General features: G+C 37.5%; 1 protein-coding gene across 2 annotated transcripts in view; it reads right to left on the reverse strand.

The window, feature by feature from the left end:
- Positions 1-3,347: 3,347 nt before the first annotated feature.
- The window catches only part of LOC126263146 (transportin-1), a 148,936-nt gene continuing 129,742 nt past the window's right edge, over positions 3,348-22,541 (reverse strand). Inside the window, exons 17-20 of one of the 2 annotated variants that reach the window (XM_049960180.1) lie at positions 20,123-20,198; positions 14,491-14,665; positions 12,122-12,242; positions 3,348-3,481 (exon numbers count right to left, since the gene is read on the reverse strand). In XM_049960180.1, the coding sequence (XP_049816137.1) occupies positions 12,135-12,242; positions 14,491-14,665; positions 20,123-20,198 (359 nt within the window). In that variant the 3' untranslated portion in view covers positions 3,348-3,481; positions 12,122-12,134. Of the gene's footprint in view, positions 3,482-12,121; positions 12,243-14,490; positions 14,666-18,779; positions 19,287-20,122; positions 20,199-22,541 lie in introns of those variants that run through there. The other variant, XM_049960181.1, reaches the window with a different exon arrangement.

Raw genomic sequence — 22,541 nt, forward strand, 5'->3', positions numbered from 1 at the left:
ATCTTGTAAAAATTGTTAGACACTATATTATGTTAAAATAACCCCTAGTGCAATATACAAAAAGTCAAGTTAATGTCATGTTCAATCGTGCATTGAAGCTATCTTTTTACTCTCAGATGTACGATTGTTGAAATTTGGATATTCCCTGACCAATATTTCCAGCAGTTTATTTCATTTTCATACTTTGGTAAGTACCTAAGAAAACTCTTGCTGATTCATGAGACTATTTGAATATAAGATGACAAAACAGTTCTTAAACAACAAAAGATTTTAATTTTGAAATGATAACAAAATCAAGTGATTATTGACAATTTTATGAAGTATAAATGACATAATGTAACAATTAATGAAAGCATGTGCATTTATAACGGAAGGATCAGATACTTTGTTTCTCCCTTTATCTTTTTTTTTTTAAATTTTGCACTTCTTCTGAGTATTCTGTACAATGTGTAAATGTTCAACTAACAGATAGAATTTACAAGTAAATTACATTACATATGCACAGTATTATTACATACACATTTATGTATAAGAAATCACTTCTAAAATGCAGTGACATAAAATCTTAAAAATATTTCTACACAATAGAAAATATACATTAAATACTATACACAAAAATTCTGATTTCATATTATTACAGAATTATAATTACACTATGTTTATGCATTTTCACAGAGAAGTCAAGTGATCTCAGTGGATGCATGTAACAGGCCATGAGAAAGTAAAACAAGAAATTCTGCAAAAAATCTTCGTTTGCCTTACAAGGTAAAGGGCTAGAGTTCATAGCATTTATGAAACATTAGAAATGTCACAGAACTTATAGTGTCCCTCCAGTGAGATCACCTGACATTAAACAACAGAAAACAAATGACAGCATTATAAATGTGCATTCACAACTTTAGTACCACATGATTTGCTAACAAAAATATAATTTCTACCCTTAACATTACAACTTATATAATATTCTATACATAATCACAGATCACTAAAGCATGGACACTTACTATTACTTTGGTACTAAAATCTGGCATCCATAAATTTATTAAAACAAGTTAATTCTGCTCCTGCAGTATTAATTTACCAATTATCCATAACAAGTAACTTTTTTTAAAAAGAAAAAATAAATAACAATACACTGTATGAAGATTTGCAGGAATTAGTGAAACATTGAACATCTGAGCAAAACATTATTTTAAGCTGTGTAAATTTATCAGTATCCTTTTCCGCATTTATTAATGGAATGATCAAATTTCTATGTGCATGCACTGAATGAGGACACCAATAACAGACATGGAGGATGCATTTTTTTTTATCACAGCACAATATAAGGAAAAACCATGACATCATCAAAGACTTATCAATCTACTTATATACTTATTCTAGAAGAGAAACCAGTACTTGGCAACAAAAAGAATAAGCTGCCACAGTCACTAATGTCATAAATAAAAAAAAAAAAAAAAAAAAAACAAAAAACTAAGGGTCAATTACTATTCCACAAAGTGTATTCAAAAATTATACCCGACTACAAAAAGGATTGATTAACATACTACTGATGATATCAACCAGTGAAGACTGATTCAAGAAGACGTTAACATTGTTTATAAACCGTAATTTATACATCATGTGGTTCATTTCTGTTATTAAACTTTTAAGTCTGATATATGAGTTTTATTGTAGTTACGAAACACTTGATTAGAGAGGTGACTATGTTTACAGTAACTGCAATGAAAGCAATTTTATTGATAGGAGATTTTAAATATCTGACACAACATGAAATAGTTTAGAAAATATACATAACAGCAATGTAATAAAAATGGCAACGAAGTATACGTAATTGAATAAAGACTAAGGGGAAAAGCTGACTGTGGAGATTCTGTCATTGGGAACAAAACTATGTCAAAGGAACTTAAAGAAGGCTACTTGGGAGAAATTGACTACTAAAAAAATATAAATTTCAGTCAACAACAGATTTTATGAGCTGAAGTACACATTTCTCAGAGAGACCTTAAAACAGTATAAGCTCTGTCACTCAACAAGAATGAAAATACAATTTCCTAAAGATACTTGCAACAACGCTGCAAGTCATGTAAAGCAAATATTCATCCACTATTAAATTATTAACAGAAATAAAGTGTTCACTATCTTCATTTATAAAAAGGAACTTAAAAGTATTACATGTACTTACAGCATTGATCACATTAAGAAAATACTTAAAAATTTACCAAGGTTATTAATCACATTCACTGATAACTGCTCAACTAATTGTACTCAGTTTCCTGAAAAACAATAACACAGCTCACACAAGTGTGTGTGGGTGCGCACACACACACACACACACACACACACACACACACACACACACACACACTATTCAGCATAAAAAGTACAGCACTAAAAACGACTGAATTGACTCACATGAAGACCTGTGAGATTATTGTGGAAAACATTTTACAGACCAATGTTTTGGCTGGTCTACTGTGCCTACCTCATAGCAACTGAGCATCACACAGTCACTGGCATTTAATCAAATGATCTGCAACAACTATAGAAAGAACTACATTACACATAAATAAAAAGTAATCAAGGGACCTGCTGTACTTAACAAGTGACTAAATGAAAACTCTGCTTGTGAAACCACCATTTTAAAGGCAAAAAAACCACACATTGCTTCATACAAAAAAAAAACAATAGCATTAGATCTGTGAGGCTCAACAAAATGAAACATATTTGCAGCAGCACCTGCTGTAGCGTGTGATGCTTACTAAGGCACTTCTAAGTACTCGGCCCACTTGCCGTGGCAAACTTACGAAATTTTCCTACACAACACCGGGAAGGGGGTTTACCAAGTCTCCTGCATATACAGAACAAGTGCAATGCAGGGGTCGGAAGCAGAGACGGACTAGACTACCGAAGAATTTTTGGAACAATATACACTGTCCGTCGGAGCCGTTTAGGCGTCTCTTGAGGATTCAGATATTTCCCCTCACACCTATAATTGTAATGTTTTAATGTCTATTTACCAATAATTTTATTAATGCAAGCCTTAAAAATATTACTCTAGGTACATCTTACAAACTAAACTTAAAGTACAGTTACTTTAATTTTTAGATGTTAACCTAATTCCACTTCTAGAACTGTCTGACATCCCACAAAATTCCAGTAGCGACTGAAAAATTTCCCTATTTTAAACATGTTAAAGCATAAAAAGTGACAACAAGAAAGAACGGAATTTTAACATAAAAAGACCATTACACTGAACTTTGAGAACCCGCTGGCCCTAGCTTCGCGCCCCTTCCCCTGCCCCCTCCCTCCCCGCCGGCCCACCCCCCACCCCCCCTGCAGCTCGAGGCCGGGGTGCCGCCATGTTAGAATTGCGGCGCAATCCAGGTGTGATGCGGGCCGTGGAGCATCAGCCGAAGCATGCCACTCTGCCGGTAAAGTGGTTTCACCCACCCCCCCTCGCTGCTCCCCCGTGCACCACCTGCAACAGAGAAGATGTCAAAAATACTGTTCCCCTGGGTACAAACCAATAAAATATAGAACTGACATAAAAACTTTTTTACTGATTGGAAATTAAGACTCTGCATTACATTCTGCTGGGTTTGTCTATTGTTTGCACTTAGAAGCATGTGACTATGATTTCCACCTTTGTGTACATTATTGATGGCTGTCTTGTTATAAAAATATGATTGAAGGGAAGACACCTTGTGCTGTCTGCAGCAAAGCCACCACTTGTTTCTGTATAAGTTTTACGAATGTGAGAAGCAGAACCAGGGTACGGGGTGGAAAACAAAAACGGTGATGTTGCAATGTGTTCTCTTTATTGAAAGTCTCTTCGGGTTTCCTCACTGCTTCTGCTGATGAGCCCCACTGAGAACAGATGCAAGGCCGCAAATCAATGTCCAATATAGGCCTCAGTGCCGTGTGCCGCCCATCACAGTTACTGCCCTCAAAGACTGGGCACGTGGTGCCGTCCTTATTAGAACAATGGCAGCGACATATATTGCACTCGGAGATGATTTTCGAACACTCTGACTCATCACACTGAAGAATGTTCTGTTTTGATGCAGGATAGTAGAGGTTTCCACATCGTGCTAAAAGGAAACCCATTGTGTCTATTAATTAAATTATCCTCCAACCTAATTTCAAATGCCTCTTTTTAGAGACTGTTCCAAAAACTGGAAGTGTTGGCAACTATCACAGTTTTGTCAAATTTCATACTGTGTCCCTCTTTTAAGCAATGTTCTGCTACCGCTGATTTTTCCGTCTGTTGTAGCCTCTTATACGGCGATGTTCCACGCACCCGTCATGAAGTGTGCGAATCAAATGGCCGATTTAAGCCTTCCCACACTGATAAGGAACTTTGTATACACCAGGCTTCCTAAGCCCCAAATCATCTTTCACAATGCTAAGTAACGCTCTAATCTTTGAAGGTGGATGAAACACACACTTCATGTTAAAATTTCTCAAAATTCTTCCAATCTTAATTGATATGCCCCAAGGCCATCGATCTATGCTCCTCCGCTGATGGTCCAAACTCCATGGCCCGACAAATCTGGTTCTCCAAGTATCCATGTTCCTTAAAAAACAGTCATCAAATGCACAAGTTCATGGGTTAAACTGTCCATGTCGGAAGTGCAATATGCTCTGCGTACAAATCCTCAGGATGTCCCACAGTACCATCTGGTTTTTCGTAAACCATAACGTCCAAGAATGGTATCATCCCATCACTTTCAACCTCCATGGTCAAGTTAATGCTGGGGTGAAGACAGTTGAAGTGGTACAAAAATCTGTTGAGAGCATCACGTCCATGGCGCCAGACGGAAAACATAATCTACATACTTCCATCTCCATGTTGGTTGCAAAGTTGAAGTCCTCAGTGCCATTTCCTCAAAGTCCTCCATAAATAAACTGGTGAATATGGGTGATAAAGGACTATCCACAGCTACTCCATCATTCTGCTAAAAATATATATTGCCATTAAATAAAAATGTCGATCACGTCTCCACACTATCCTTTCTTTCACGAGTGCTACTTCTGCAAGGTTTGCAGGAGATGATCTGTAAAGTTTGGAAGATAGGAGACAAGGTACTGGCAGAAGTAAAGCTGTGAGGATGGGGCGTGAGTCGTGCTTGGGTAGCTCAGATGGTAGAGCACTTGCCCGCGAAAGGCAAAGGCCCCGAGTTCGAGTCTTGGCCCGGCACACAGTTTTAATTTGCCAGGAAGTTTCAAGAATGGATAGCTTTGAGAGATGAAATACTGAAGGGAGCAGAGGGTCAAGTAGGTAATAAGATGTGGGCTAGTAGAAATCCTTGGGTAACAGAAGAGATATTGAACTTAATTGATGAAAAGAGAAAATATAAAAATGCAGTAAATGAAGCAGGCAAAAAGGAATACAAACATCTCAAAAATGAGATCGACAAGAAGTGCAAAATGGCTAAGGAGGGCTGGATAGAGGACAAATGTAAGGATGTCGAAGCATATATCACTAGGAGTAAGATAGATACTGCTGAGAGGAAAATTACAGAGACCTTTGGAGAAAAGAGAACCACCTGTACGAATATCAAGAGCTCAGATAAAATACCGGTCCTAAGCACAGAAGAGAGAGCAGAAAGGCGGAAGGAGCATATAGAGGGTCTATACAAGGGCGACGTACTTGAGGGCAATATTGTGGAAATGGAAGAGGACGTAGATGAAGATGAAATGTGAGGTATGCTATGGTGTGATGAGTTTGACAGAGCACTGAAAGACCTGAGTCGAAACAAGGCCCCAGGAGTAGACAACATTCCATTAGAACTACCGATAGCCTTGGGAGAGCCAGCCCTGACAAAACTGTACCATCTGGTGGGCAAGATATACGAGACAGGCGAAGTACCTTAAGACTTTAAGAAGAGTATAATAATTCCAATCCCAAAGAAAGCAGGTGTTGACAGGTGTGAAAACTACCGAACTATCAGTTTAATATTAATAAGTCACGGTTTCAAAATACCAACACAAATTGTTTACAGACAAATGGAAAAACTGGTACAAGGCAACCTTGGGGAAGATCAGTTTGTTTCCTGTAGAAATGTTTGAACATGCAAGGCAATACCGACCCTACGACTTATCTTAAAAGATTTATAAAGGAAAGACAAACCTACGTTTCTAGCATTTTTAGACTTTGAGAAAGCTTTTTACAATGTTAACTGCAATACTCTTTCAAATTTTGAAGGTGGCAGGGGTAAAATGCAGGAAGCGAAAGGCTATTTACAATTTGTACAGATGGCAATTATAAGAGTCGAGGGGCATCAAAGGGAAGCAGCGGTTGGGAAGGGAGTGAGTCACGGTTGTAGCCTATCCCGTATGTTAATCTGTATATTGAGCAAGCAGTAAAGAAAACAAAAGAAAAATTTGGATTAGGAATTAAAATCCATGGTGAAAAAATAAAAACTTTGAGGTTTGCCAACGACATTTTAATTCTGTCAGAGACAGCAAAGGACCTGGAAGAGCAGTTGAACGGAATGGACAATGTCTTGAATGGAGGATATAAGATGAACATGAACAAAAGGAAAACGAGGATAATGGAATGTAGTTGAATTAAATCAGGTGATGTTGAGGGAATTAGATTAGGATATGAGACACTTGTAGTAGTAGATGAGATTTGCTATTTGGAGAGCAACTGATGATGGCCGAAGTAGGGAGGATATAAAATGTAGACAGGTTATGGTAAGGAAGGCGTTTCTGAAGAAGAGAAATTTGTTAACATCGAATACAGATTTAAGTGTCAGGAAGTCGTTTCTGAAAGTATTTGTATGGAGTGTAGCCATGTATGGAAGTGAATCATGGACGATAAACAATTTAGACATGAAAAGAATAGAACAGAATCTTTCAATGCGGAAGATTAAATGGGTAGACCTGGTAACTAATGAGGAGGCACTGAATATAACTGGGGAGAAGAAGAATTTGTGGCACAACTTGACTAGAAGAAGGGATCGGTTGATAGAACACATTCTGAAGCATCAAGGGATCATCAATTTAGTATTCAAGGGAATTGTGGAGGGCAAAAATCATAGAGGGAGACCAAGAGATGAATATGCTAAGAAGATTCAGAAGGATGTAGGTTGCAGTAGTTATTAAGAGATGGAGAGGCCTGCACAGGATAGAGTAGCATGGAGAGCTGCATTAAACCAGTCTCTGGACTAAAGGTAACAACAACAACAACAACAACAACAACAACCTGGGTGGAATGGCGGCACCAAGATGAAACTTCTTATGTAAATCTTTGGACAATGAGCTCCTTTTCAAAAGTGAAAGTTTCTTGGGCTTAATCCCTTCTGTGGGGTCACTACATAGTCTTCCATTTTAAGGAAGTAATCATCCCATGTCATTACAACTGTGGCATTCCCCTTGTCAGCTGGTAAAACTACTACAACATCATAATTCCTGCCTGAACAAATGGTTACTCTCTGTGGAAGAGATGTCATCTGGTGGTGGTTGAGCCAGATGTAGCATGTGGGACACTTCTTGCCTTCTTTCTTCCACCTGGTCCTGTGAATAGTGGCGCATATATGGTATGGATGTCGATTTACAGTCTGGCCTCAGTTCTCAGTGGGACTTATCAGCAGAAGCAGCGTTCTCCTGAAGATGGCAAACAGTTGGATCGACGAAATATTGAAGTGAGCTGATTTTAGAATCCAGCAGGAAACTAAGAGACTTTCAAGACTTATTATGCCAGGAAAGCCTAATGTTCTCTTTCTCTCTGTGTAGATCACCATTCAACTACTTTCTCAGAAAGTTAAGAAAAGTTTTCATCAGTCTCAAGGTTGGTCTGAACACTATGCTGCTGTACTAAACATAGCCCTATTGGAGGTGGCACGCCACTGCCTTCCTCTAACCTATGAACTGACTTACATACAAAAAGTAACTGGCTGGTAACTTAAAAATGAAAATGAAAGAATCTGAAATATCCAACTGCTCCTGTTCATCTGTGCTAGGCATAATAACTCTTCTGTTAACAGCTTTCAACTGAAGAAATCTGTGCACTGTAAAATGTTTTGGGAGTTTTACCAGTTTGAACACACAAACCAAATAAAATTTTTGGATACCAACTTCAAGACCAAATAATCAAAGTTCCTGAACAATTCTCAGTTTCAAAATAATAATTGAGCCTCAGAAATAGGCAATTATGATTAATTTTGTTTCACTGACATAATGTAATGTTGGGTTTCTAATTTTTGTATAATCCCGCGAATCCTGCCATCATAGTTATGTCGTCGGTTCAATATGGAAACACGTATGGGCCATCTGCTACAGAGACCTGTGCTCAACAACGCAAGGTAAACACTGTTCCGCGACACTTGTGACTGCACCAACATTTCTTTGTCACAAGATTTTACAGATCATTACTTATACTGTTTACAGAGGTAGCAAGCCTCAAACCTGAGGCCAGGACATCCAACATGCTGTTGCCTGTTAACTGTGTGTGTCTTTCAGTTACTTTCCACAGATGAACACGACAGTAGTATGTGAACAACTGTTCATTAGCTGCTTGTTACCAGGTGCTTGGCTGTATTGATCTGCTCTACATCGCCAGTATAATAAATCGCCATTCATCTCTGCTCTGCTTACAAACTATTCTTACTGCATCGCATGTCTGCAATGCTACCAGGCACCATTTGTTCAGTCTTGTTATGTGCAGTGGTCATTGTTTTGGCTCAACTGTTTATGTGATGATATGCAAGACATAAGGAAATACCAACTCAAGAAAATTTTCACAGCTTTTGTCACATGAAGGTAACTGGACTTAAAGCTAACAAGTAGGAATACAAAAATTTCACAAAATCAATGATGCGGGACTGGCATTTTTGTGAAATGATGTGAGATTGGCGATTTTAATGAAATACTGTGAAGTTTGTTCTTTTCTCATATAAAAAACACCCCACTAAATGGGTTATGGTGCGACGTCAATAAACAGTCTGAAATTTGAAGAGAGAAAAAATTCTGAAATTATTTAAACAGTGTAATGACTATGACAACATCTGTACAATATGGTTATTAGATTAATTTCAATTGCTAAGAAAGGATCCTGCACCAGGATATTAAACCCAATGTTCTATATTAAAGCATTCACAGTGACAGCTGTGCTAAAGCAGTAAAAGCAAACAAGTTTATTACAGAGTGCAGGCACTCTTTGCCTTCTATAGCTGAACATTTCACATCTGCCTTTTATCCAACAATAGGTCTACATCTACATCCATACTCTCCGCAAGCCACCTGACGGTGTGTGGCGGAGTGTACCCTGAGTACCTCTATCGGTTCTCCCTTCTATTCCAGTCTCGTATTGTTCATGGAAAGAAGGATTGTCTGTATGCTTCTGTGTGGGCTCTAATTTCTCTGATTTTATCCTCATGGTCTCTTCGCAAGATATACGTAGGACTGAGCAATATACTGCTGGACTCTTCGATGAAGGTATGTTCTCGAAACTTTAACAAAAGCCCGTACCGAGCTACTGAGCGTCCCTCCTGCAGAGTCTTCCGCTGGAGTTTATCTATCATCTCCGTAACACTTTCGCGATTACTAAATGATCCTGTAACGAAGCGCGCTGCTCTCCGTTGGATCTTCTCTATCTCTTCTATCAACCCTATCTGGTACGGATCCCACACCGCTGAGCAGTATTCAAGCAGTGGGCGAACAAGCGTACTGTAACCTACTTCCTTTGTTTTCGGATTGCATTTCCTTAGGATTCTTCCAATGAATCTCAGTCTGGCATCTGCTTTACCGACGATCAACTTTGTATGATCATTCCATTTTAAATCACTCCTAATGCATACTCCCAGATAATTTATGGAATTAACTGCTTCCAGTTGCTGACCTGCTATTTTGTAGCTAAATGATAAGGGATCCATCTTTCTATGTATTCGCAGCACATTACACTTGTCTACAGTGAGATTCAATTGCCATTCCCTGCACCATGCGTCAATTCGCTTCAGATCCTCCTGCATTTCAGTACAATTTTCCATTGTTACAACCTCTCGATACACCACAGCATCATCTGCAAAAAGCCTCAGTGAACTTCCGATGTCATCCACCACATCATTTATGTATATTGTGAACAGCAATGGTCCCACGACACTCCCCTGTGGCACACCTGAAATCACTCTTACTTTGGAAGACTTCTCTCCATTGAGAATGACATGCTGCGTTCTGTTATCTAGGAACTCCTCAATCCAATCACACAATTGGTCTGATAGTCCATATGCTCTTACTTTGTTCATTAAACGACTGTGGGGAACTGTATCGAACGCCTTGCGGAAGTCAAGAAACATGGCATCTACCAGGGAACCCGTGTCTATGGCCCTCTGAGTCTCGTGGACAAATAGCGCGAGCTGGGTTTCACACGAACGCCTTTTTCGAAACCCATGCTGATTCCTACAGAGTAGATTTCTAGTCTCCAGGAAAGTCATTATACTCTAACATAATACGTGTTCCAAAATTCTACAACTGATCGACGTTAGAGATATAGGTCTATAGTTCTGCACATCTATTCGACGTCCCTTCTTGAAAACGGGGATGACCTGTGCCCTTTTCCAATCCTTTGGAATACTAAGCTCTCCAATTAATAGTAATTCATTTTCCTATCCAGTAATGTGTACAGGTGTGCAGAACACACACGGAACATACTGACTTGCGACTGCAGCAACAGTGTCATTCAATAACTCACATTTACTTTTGAAAGAAAGCACATATTAGCTTCACTCTTAATGTCCACTTTCAGCTAACTTCGGTCACAACAATCTATCACATTTTTTCAATACAACATTTGTAAATCAAATGCACACGCTTAAATGATAATTTGTTGGTGTCTGCGACCAATCATGTGAAAGTATGTACCTAATTATGATACTGAGATATTACAATCTGTTACTTTAGATTATCTGTCTAGAACTGACTGCAATTTAATTAAAAAGAGTTACACCAGACACGTTTTGCTTACATTTGTAAAGCATCATCCATGGTTATTGGAGTTTCTTTACATATTTTGCTCCTGGTAGTGCGGAATGAGAAACAGGTTAAGAAAGTGAAGTACAAATAATGCAGTGCAGAAAACAATGCAGAATGACAAAAACTGCCCACCACTGATAGCAAGGAGAGAAGGAGCAGAATACGTCAAGAAACACCAACAATCACAAATGACGCTATACAAATACAAGCTAAATGTGGCTGGTGTAATTCTTTTTAAATAAATTGTAATCAGCCCAAGACAGATAATCTATAGTAACAGATTTTAACAGCTGCTGTGGAAGACAGCCATGCAAAAAACATTTTAAGATATTACATTACAATATAGAAGGGTGGGACAGTTTGAGACAGAGGGGGGTAGTGGGAGGGGGGGGGAAGGAGGGAGGAGAGGGTGAATGGAGTCGGAAGGGAAGGGGAGTGGGTTATACCAAAGGAATAGAGTGGGAGTGGAAGGGAATAGAAGAGAAGAGAAGAGAAGAGTGGGAGTGGAAGGGAATAGAAGAGAAGAGAAGAGTGGGAGTGGAAGGGAATAGAAGAGAAGAGTGGGAGTGGAAGGGAAGAGAAGAGAAGAGTGGGAGTGGAAGGGAATAGAAGAGAAGAGTGGGAGTGGGAGAGGAAGTGAAGAGAGTGGGAGGGGAAGGGAAGAGAGTGGGAGGGGAAGGGAAGAGAGTGGGAGGGGAAGGGAAGAGAGTGGGAGGGGAAGGGAAGAGAGTGGGAGGGGAAGGGAAGAGAGTGGGAGGGGAAGGGAAGAGAGTGGGAGGGGAAGGGAAGAGAGTGGGAGGGGAAGGGAAGAGAGTGGGAGGGGAAGGGAAGAGAGTGGGAGGGGAAGGGAACAGAGTGGGAGGGGATGGCAAGGCATCCATGTTGAGGCATTTAGTCACCTGTAGCAGAACACGGCAATACAAATTCTAGTACTGGAGACATGACATTAGCCCCAGTATGGATGTACTCACTTCAAAATTTCACATTAGTCACTAACCAAGTGAGTTAATGTGTGCTGCAACTGAGCATTTTAATTGTCTCTTAGCTTTTTATTATTTTGTAGTAAACGATTTATACTTCCTATTGCACTTTTTCATACATTTCCGCCTCCAGCAACTGAAGTCACTTTTTTTTGCCATACCTGTAATCTCTGTTCAGACACCATACATGGAGCCCAGTCTTTCCTTCAGCTGTGGCGGGAATTGGTCAGAGAATCGTTTCCAGTTCTCTTCACCGACCTGGTTTTTGAATCCATGCAGGATCTGGAATTTTGATGACGAAATTTTGGTTTCATGCGGAATTGTTTGAAGTAACTGCATACAAATCCGTAAAATTATGTAGAAAATGTTCTACTTTGCCAAATCATGAAGGCTAAATTAAATATCTTTTTTCTTGAATATTGATGAGAAGAAAAAAAAATGATGCATTACACTAACATTTCCAGAGAGTTGATTATGAAACACACAGCTTTAGTAAAATGCATTACCAAATACTATAGTCACAAAATTGTTGACTAGTGATATACTCTTGCCACAATTGCAGGTAATGTCTAATTTGACTGCTCCCCCTTCCGAAAATGTACAGTATATAACTAGGCATGGAGAGAAACTGCCATTGGATATTGTCTTTTAGCATACCAAATGAGGTCTAACAATCGCAATAGACTTTCAACCTCTGGTAATCCCACACCAATGGCCATTTGGACTGAGGTCTGGGGTCCTAGGTAGCCAAGCACGATGGAAATGGTAGCTCAGCAAACAATCCTCACAAATGATGTGTGCAAAAGATCTCTCAGAAGTGTAGCAATATGGAATGGAGTGCCATTCTGCATAAAAGCCGTACCTTCCAGCAAATGTTTATCAGCCAGGCTTGGAATGATCTCACTCTCACGCTCGCTCTAACAGCAGCTCACGTTATACACGATGCCCTTGCACTGTCATTGAAGTGTTGCTGTCCCGCACCGTCTTTTGGCCGGTTTTTGCACTTTTTTTCGGTTTCAATAAAACCCATACCATTTCATTTCAGGCATGTGTGTCAATTTTTATCTCCCTACATACATTATTCTGCACTTTCAAATAACACACTTCAGTCACACTGAGTACTATACATTGTCAGACATAACTTAAACATTTTTTATGTAGTAGCAATGAGAGCAAGCTAGAAATTAGATCTGCTTTAGAACCCTAAAGCAGATCTAATTTCTGGCTTGCTCTCATTGCTACTACATAAAAAGAACAGATAGCACCTGCTATTGAAAGAGAACCACTATAATATGAATGTCACTGAAGTAGTAGTTACATACAGATCAATAACACTTCGGGCAGCGATAGTGATCAGAATATCTAGTCATAAATTATAAAATAAACCTTATGTAATGGAAAGTTTAGTATCGTACACAATGCACTTTTGTAAAGGCTGTTACAGACATTCACCCCTGTATAAACAAGTTACCAGGAACATTACAGAACTATTACAGCCTGTCACAATGATGGTGTGAGGATACAGAATTTGGCTGAAGTAAATTCAGATATTTATTGTCATATGCAGTAGAGGTGCAAAATTTTTGTACCCTCGTAATCTATAAATGAGTAACCACACGTACAGTCACTCCCGTTTTAATTTTATTAACAGTGTACTGGACAAGAACTTGTTATTTATATATAGACAATATTCTGTATTTTTATTTGTTTGAGGTACTCCTTGTGTAACGTGCAGCAGATGGAGTTCGCCAGCAGACAGCTTTATGTCACAGCAGACGCTGCGTGGAGCTACCGATACCGTACTGTGTTCCAAGGAGGACATCAGGGTATTCCATTCCATGCAGAAGCAGACTTAGCCACTGCTCAAACCACGTACCCTTTGTTCACTCACGTAATCATTACTTGAAAGTGATTGAAATTAATAATAATAATAATAATAATAATAATAATAATAATAATAATCAAAATAATTAACTATTGCTAAAGTTTAGTTCCTAATAATTTTAAAAAATGTAGAAGAACAATGGTTTTCGTAAATTCAGAAAGGAGAAGAGGTTTATTTAAGATGCAAGTCTTCGCTACATGCTGTTTTTTACCACTTTCAGGATCAGAACAATTAATAACCAATCCATAATACTTAGCAATAGAACATTACATCATTTTAGGAACTTGTGTGTGACACAATATTTCACTGTTAAGTCACTGAAGAACAGAAGTTTTTAGGTATATTGATTCCACAATAAACAATCTGTACAAGCAGATGTACCATATATGAGCACCTGCTTAATAAGACTGAACAAAACTCACTGTATTTTGAGTACTTCAGTTTATCATTTTGGTATTCAGAAGCCCTAAGCAAAAACAAACTCAGTATTACTGAATCATGAGGTTCCATAATATGTCAAATGTTTGCTTATTCCACTAACATTACAGAGTGAATAAACAAGCAACTAGCTAACAGATGTTACAGTACAATTCTAATGGAATTTATTCCAACATACAATGAAATGAAATATAATACCATTCTCACCTTGTGAAACATTTCTTTTAAGTCAGGCTTTGGGCTGACCCATGAAGCAACTGCGTCACAAAAGAAAATGAAGTCTGGAACAACTCCAGCAGGATTGACAGTTATCATCTGACACATGCCACGAAAAGCAGAATCCTTTTCTTCATTGTCACGGATGTTTCGTAGTGATGTACACCTATGACAGTCCATAGACAACTGTATTTTAAGTTGCTTCTCATACACTGAAAGATTCTATAGTTAAAGCACCAGTTAGTTCCTACCGAGACGTTTCATGAAAAACTTTGTAAAATTACTTCTTTGAACTCTGATATGTATACTGGAAAATAACATATCTTGACTGAAAGACTTCACTTAATAATTTTGAGTTTTCTTGTCTAACTTTTGCTGTTGGTGGTACGAAGTACACATAAATTTGTTATGCACAGTATGTGGTAAATTCCTGAAACACAACTGGTAAGTGATGTACAGCATCTGCTATAAGGGAAGAATATGTCTTTTCAGAGACTGCAGCAGAAGTGATCCCAACTTGGAGAGGAGACACAAGAAAAGGGATGTGGAGAACTATAGAAATTTAAGGGATTATTCAGAAGAATTAATGTGAGCCAAACAGGGTGCTCCAAGCCTTTAGTGTCAAAATTATACAATTTTAACAGGAACTGAAACCACATACTTTGAGATAAGTAACCAACAATCTGAAATGAACATTCCAATAGGTACAATGTCGTTAGGGAGCCATACATGTGAGTCACGGCTTTGTACACGGCTGGTGTTTCTTAATAAAGAACTGCCAGAGCACGACACTGGTAGTTTTCTTTGAAAAATAACAACCATTTCACATATCCATGGTGTTAGTTTAGTACTGAAAAAAGGGTTGAATATGCTCCATTTTAAAAGACAGAGTGAAAAGTGGGGTTCCAGCTTCCTCTTTCTACATTCCACAGCATCTTTAAAAATTTTGGCTTTCAAACATATTAACACACTTTCTAACAAGGAACTCACCCCTCACTGCAACAAGCTCTCCTAAATTTAACTTGTTCACACCCACTAATCCATTGCTGTAAGTCACTCTAACCCACCAATCCCCCCTCTTGCTTATTCTCAGTCACTCAATCAGCCCAACATACTGTCATCACCTCTGTCTCCCTCTAACTGTCGTAGTCTCCTTCAGTCTGCCAGACTACTACTGTATCCTTTCACTGTCACTGCATCCCTCTTCCTCTCTCTTACTGCTACTATCTCATTCATTCCTTCGCACTGCTTCTGTTGTCTTCTCACTATCACTATCTCTCTCTTCCCCGTTGTCTCTCATTATCACTGGATCTCGCTCACTTCCGCTTACTCCTGTTTATTCCTATCCCACTAGCACTGTCTCCTTCACTTTTTTTCTAGCACTGTTGTCTTAACTACCAACTATGTTCTATTGTCACGGTGTCCCCTTCTTTCTCTCACATTGCCATTGCCTCCTCCTCCATTTCTATGCCACAACCACTGTCTACTATCTTCCAGTATTCATGACTTCTCTTTCCCACTGCCACTTTCTGCTCCTCAGTCAGCATAAAAAAGTGCAAATAGGTTTGCACACCAAAATTTTTGGGAAAATTTTTTAAAGGCGCTGATGAAGGTAGAATGAGGCAACTAGTACCCTACTTTCCAGTCAGTATTTTAAACAAGAACATACTGTATTTGACTTTATAGTGCTACAATAGGAGCATTTTTCTGCCAGTTCCCTTCCTTTGTCTGCCCAGCTGAGCAATCACTCTTATGAAATGAACTTTATGCATCACCAAAATTTTGCTAGTTTTCTTATGTGAAACTGAAATAACACAAAACTAATTTTACATCTCAGACTGGATTTCAAACAAACAAAACTTTTGCAAGTGCTTCAATACTACAATGTGGAGTTCCTAAAACCCGTCGGATGATAACATAAAGACACTCTCTCTCTGCTACGTAATTTTATAAACTATTTTCCATCTTACAAAGGATTTCACATGTATATTTGAAGTGTACAAGTCAGGTAACTGGAAAAAAGATATATATATCAAGAAAATTTTCAAAGTTGTTTGAGATAGGGATCTTAGGAATATATCATAAAAATTAGAGCCATTTGCTGTGCACAGCCATCTAAGAAACCACAAATCAGTTTTGGTGCAAGAGCCATGGTTTTGGGGTATTTCTTGATAACAAATGAAGACTTCTGAGAACACTGAGATGGCATTTCTAGATAAAAGCTTAGAGAATATACGTTAAAATTTGGCCCCTTAAGGTGCGCACTGACCCTGCTGAATGCAGAAAGAACCAACTAACATGCTCCATTTGCTTACTCTGAAGGAAGCATGCATAGTCGAACACTGACCCTGTACAGCATGATGGTTGCAGTTAAGACCATCAGTCTGTTGATTGTACAAATAGCCCCTAAACAAAGGACTATCTGAAACACCTGACCTGAACAATAGAACCCAAGGCATGAGGCCTGGAAAAATCCCATTTTTATGTGTAGCAATGTGGAACACTTTGGTAGGACATGTTCTCACATGCATACCGATGTAATGCATGGTGAAGCGGGATGTAATATTTTGAAAGCTGAGCATGTTTATAGACTAAGTTTCACAACGAATGTCAACTCAATTTGACTGAATTTATCGCTGTGAATAGAACCATGCAAGGAACTGCGTTGTTCAGGCCACAGAGAGACTGGCAACGATTTTCTATGAACTTTATGGACTATTGGGTTGCAGAGATGTAATGAACAAGAAGTTTATTGCATAGTGATAAGAAAAACCTGATCTAATGACAAACGAAGCTATAAAAATAACACAATAGGCATGCGTCTCTTATTAGACCATGCAAATTCTACCAAATGCACAGCAAAGAAATTTAAAACTAATTCTGAAAATTTGTTTTCTTATTCATCTGCTGATATTTTTCACATTTCAACAGCTTTGTGTAATAAAAGCAGCCCTACTGAAATTTAGTTCAATCAATGAGTATTTGACATTCTTTCCTTTCCATTACTGCCAAAAGATTGTAATTTCTTCCCCTTGGAAGAATTGTGCTGAAATCTGTTTTATTATCAGTTGTCTAGACTTTCAGAAACAAAGTTCAACCGAGGTACAGAAATAATTTAATGTAGTCATATTCACCTCAATGTATTGTCCGAGTTCTCAACCACTTTCCTGACATTCTTTTACATTTTTCTTATCTTGTCTATTTTTTGAAGTCACCTTCTGCCATTAGTTTCACTGCTTAGTAAATCTATACTATTGCTGTGGTTGTTGTAATACAAGAGTCCACATTTAGCCTGTAAAACTCTGTATGTTCTCAGGACCATTCATCAAAACAAAATGGTTTCTAATACACACAGTTACTGTTTTTACTTGAGCAAAAATCAGACTACTGAGTTAATTAATTGATGCTGGAGATCGTAATCATACTACAGCAGTTTGTTATAAGAGTTCTCTGAAGGTAAGTTTGTTTACCATACTACTTTGCTCCATGTTATTCTCATTTACCAATACAATATGGAGAAGTTAAGGCCATTATAACTCAATTTTTCTTTATGCACTTTCAGTGTTTTGCTTTGCTATACAACTACAGTAATTACACAGGCAACTGCTTATCTGGTAACCAATTTTTTTCTCATAATACTTTTCATCACAATTCCTTTGTTTCCATCAACTATTTCCACAGACGAAGTCTTGGGCCTGTCTTTACACACACATGAAAGCAGATCATTAACTTACAACAAAAACTGTTCACATGATATAGGTTCCTTTGAACATTTAATGTAATCCTCAAACTTCAAGGCAGTAAACAGTTTACTTGGTACCCAAACATCTGATGAATTAACACCTTTCACTTATCATGAGGGTGGGTGAAGGAGTCACTATTTCTGAGTGCTGACACATAAGGAAAACATGGGATCAGTAATGTTCTCGTGGCCCCAAGTTACATTTCAACCACTTTTTAGTGACTCAATGGACTTATTTTGTTCAAGGTATATAGAAAATAATATGACGACTAGGGCATATCAGTCACAAACAGGTTCTTTACTAGCACCTTTACTTTCAACGTCGTCATAGGTTCCACATATTTTAAATGTGCGCTAATTAGAAAATTTAATTATTCTCCTGTTGCTGCTGGAGCAAAAATTTGTACTTATCAGATGATAGCATTATCAATAACCACAAAATGGTATTTCAGCTTCTTTACATATGATCCATTAAATAATTAAGCACATTACAATTGGATTCTTGATATGATTAATAATAATAATAATAATAATAATAATAATAATAATTTTGCCACAAAATTCAAATTTCTCCTCACTTCCTTTTTGTTTCTTGCCCAAATTGGAGCTAGGTGTACTCCATTTGTATCCATGCGACTACGAACTCTTGGCACCAGTGGCAATTATTTGAGCTTGTCATACTCTTACTTTACTGAAAAATGTGGTCACAATTCAGCACATGCTCATTTTACGCTAATTAAAGAAAAAGTTTCCTGCATAACTACCAAAATTAAATCAGGCACATTCTGAGTTTTGTACAAAAAAACAATGTATAAAACATAGATGCAAGTGACAGCAACTTCAACACTGGCAATACATACACATTTATAGATTATCAATCCCTCACATTTTATCAAACTCATACTTTCAAAATCACTGAAAAATGTTATTTTAAACAAAACAAAAAACCTAAATACTTTAATACAGCAACAAACATAGGATAAAATTCTTGGACCAAACCCTCATCCAGGCACGTGAGTGCTAACTATGCCTGATGAAAATATTTCTGAAACAAACACAGGAAAACAATGTTTTCATGCTAAAGTCACGATAGTGTTATAAATAGATAGAAACACTGAAAAATTTTCACTGAGTATTAACTGTAAATCATACATTGCATCTTTTCATTACAACCAAGATAACTAAATATAGTACTAAAGTTTTTAATACTGACAGTGAGTTTAGTAGAAAAGGATTTCTTGCAAAGCTGGAATAATTTAGTTGGCGGACTGACAAAATTTAACACATTATGAGTAAATTATGTTCCATAGCAATTTTGACACTCAATGATGGTAACTCTCTCACTGTGCCTAGTTTATTTTAACAGCCCGAACAAGCTCAGCATACATTTTCCAAAACTGCTGCACAGTTTCTACGACAACTGTGTGCCCATTATCAATGGCAGACAACACATACTTTGCCTATTGTTCCCGAATCACTGAACACTGCTTTATCCAGTTCGAAAATCTAAAGTTAAATAAAAAAGTAACAACTATGTGTAACTGTTGTAATGAAACAATAAATGATGACCTTTGTTAACACATGTCAACCATGATAATGATAGTGAAAGAGTCACTACCAACGAGTAGTTAATATTGGATGTTTTTACTCTACATAAACATGGAACTGTCAATGTTGCAACACTGAATTAAAGAAAACTTAAAAACGGAACACAAAATTTAACTCTTGACACTGTTCCAAAAACATTACTTAAAAAGAGAAACAAGAATGAGCATACAGTAATAACCTAAATAATGGTAAAGGTGATAAGAAAAAACATACTAATAACACCAATAATAATAATAATAATAATAATAATAATAAAATAAAGGGGTTACACACCACTGGCGCACAAACTGCTGTAACAGGGGTGCGACGTCATGGGGGCACACATAACCTAGCCGGCCAATAGTTATGGCTACAGCGCGAGCGAGCGAACGATCGAGCGGGTCGGGCAAGAAAAGAAAAAACAAACAAAAACAATAAATAAGAGAACACAATAACTTAATATCAATATTCACCTACCTAAATACATTCTAACCAGAATATAACAAGTATCATTTTAACAGTGCACATTCTGGAAAACATATTCAGCACAGCTCTCACAAAAATAAAAAAAGTAAAACAAATTCAAGTACTAAATGAGGTTGCAGAAGAAACTTTGATGAGATACGAGTACGAAAGACATGCATTAAGTTCTTGTGAATACATCAATTCAGTTTCTTGCACTTTTTTGGAATGTAATTAAAATTTTCATTAGAATGTGGATCTTTATAGACGAATGCTCTCAATATTCGAACATTACATTAGTTTGGTCAGCTTTCAGTTCAGTTTCAAGCACTCCGCTATGAACTGACAATGAAACTTCAAGAATTTTAATTTTCTTCATATTTTGCATTTTCTCCCAGGACTACTGCACCTAGTTGCAGTAAGTTATCTTGTGTTTACAATGGTCTTTAGTCTATCGCAGCACATCACATCATAACTATGATAATTGATAACAAGATGTACCATAATCTCTATCATCATCTTGCATCATTATGAGAATTAACTTTGACTGGATCATAGTAAGGGCAAATTCATGATATCTGCTAAATATGAATTACAATACAGGACCTGAGATAGTAGCTGGGGTAATAAATGACAAGTTGTTACTTAGATGTTTGACAAATGACAAGAAATAAGAAGAGTGTTCCCAAAAGGCAAAGTCATCTTGTGGTTTTATTAAGACTTATGGAAAGTTTTTGTTGCTCAGAGGTTTTGTTCTTGTGCCTTACTTTGTGAATTACTCAAAGCATGTTTGAAAATGGCTGAAAGACTGAGTGTGCATTGGATACTCAGTAAGTCCGTAAAATTAAGACTATCACAAGCTTTACCCAATTCCCAGGTAATGAGCTTCAGGATTTAAATACTTCATTTTTAGACAATTTTACTGTAATGAACAGATATTACTTTGTCAAGAATTGCTAATTTACGGAAAGATAGCATAAAAATATAGCATGTAATAAGGCACAATGGAGCACAGATCCTTGCAGTGAACAAATCAGCTTGTCAGAATAAAGAACAATGTAAAAATGACAGAAGAGTAACATGCAATAAGAAACAGACTGTTTCACATCTAAAAAATGACAACTATGACAGACAGGATATTTTTACAACTGCTAGCATTTTAATGCCATTCGACACATGCTGAAGTCAATTAAATTTATGGTTTTACATTTATTTTTTGTCCTTTACCATGAAACTAATGTTTTAACTGCGAATCACTGAAAGCTGAAGGAATTTTTTCTACCCGTTTTACACCAATCATCACCACATTTGGAAAAAAAACTTTACCGATGTTTCAACTGCAACCTCTTGAGAATATGGCATGTGCAGTATTGTTTTCTACTCTTTCAGGTTACTGCCCACAAACTTTCTACTGTACTATTAACAGCAATGGTTTATCAAATAGTTTAAAAAACAAGACAAAATGAAGAAGACAAGTTAATTTAATTCATACATTGAAAAAGAAACAATTAAAAATCTGCAAGACAAAGTGCAAAAATAAATATTGCTGCCTACATTTATTATGCCTGAAATATAAGAGAAATTAGATCAGTCTCAAACAGCTTTCTACAAAAGTAACAAAACTTTAAAAATCAACTACTGCAATTGCAAATACACTACAGCAGAATTGAAGGTAACAGGAATCATGGCAGCTCTGACAATCTACCTTAAACACACACTGACCTATTACCAGACCTCACATAGCTGAAAATTGGTAGCTTGTCCAAGCCATTTCAAGAGAGTGAAATTAAAAGCATAGCCTTAGCCCTTTCTATCTTTAAAATTTGAACAACTGAGTTGAGCACAGCTTGTGTAGAATTAAGGAAGAGTTTCATTCAGCTCTCGTTACACGACACTGTTAACACCTTTTATGTCGAGCTCATTGCTTGTACTAAGATTTTATGAAACTAATATGCTTCTCTGAAGAAGTGTGCTGCCTCTTAATTTTGCCTATTATCATGTGAACAATGAGTGTTCGAAACATTATCAGCGATTCACTGTAACTGCTGTGTGTTTTCAAAGGCATCCTGTAGCTTCAAGTGCGTTCCAATAACTTTGCCAAAGACTTTTTACTGACATGAGAGAGAGAGAGAGAGAGAGAGAGAGAGAGAGAGAATGCGTTTCTAATGACTGAACTAAAAGGTATGATCCCAGAGTGTAAATAGTGGCCAGCCCGCCAGTCTTATGTATTTAGAAAAGTTGCGAATAAAGC

The sequence above is a fragment of the Schistocerca nitens genome, chromosome 6, assembly GCF_023898315.1.
Source record: "Schistocerca nitens isolate TAMUIC-IGC-003100 chromosome 6, iqSchNite1.1, whole genome shotgun sequence".
Taxonomy (NCBI): Eukaryota; Metazoa; Arthropoda; class Insecta; order Orthoptera; family Acrididae; genus Schistocerca; species Schistocerca nitens.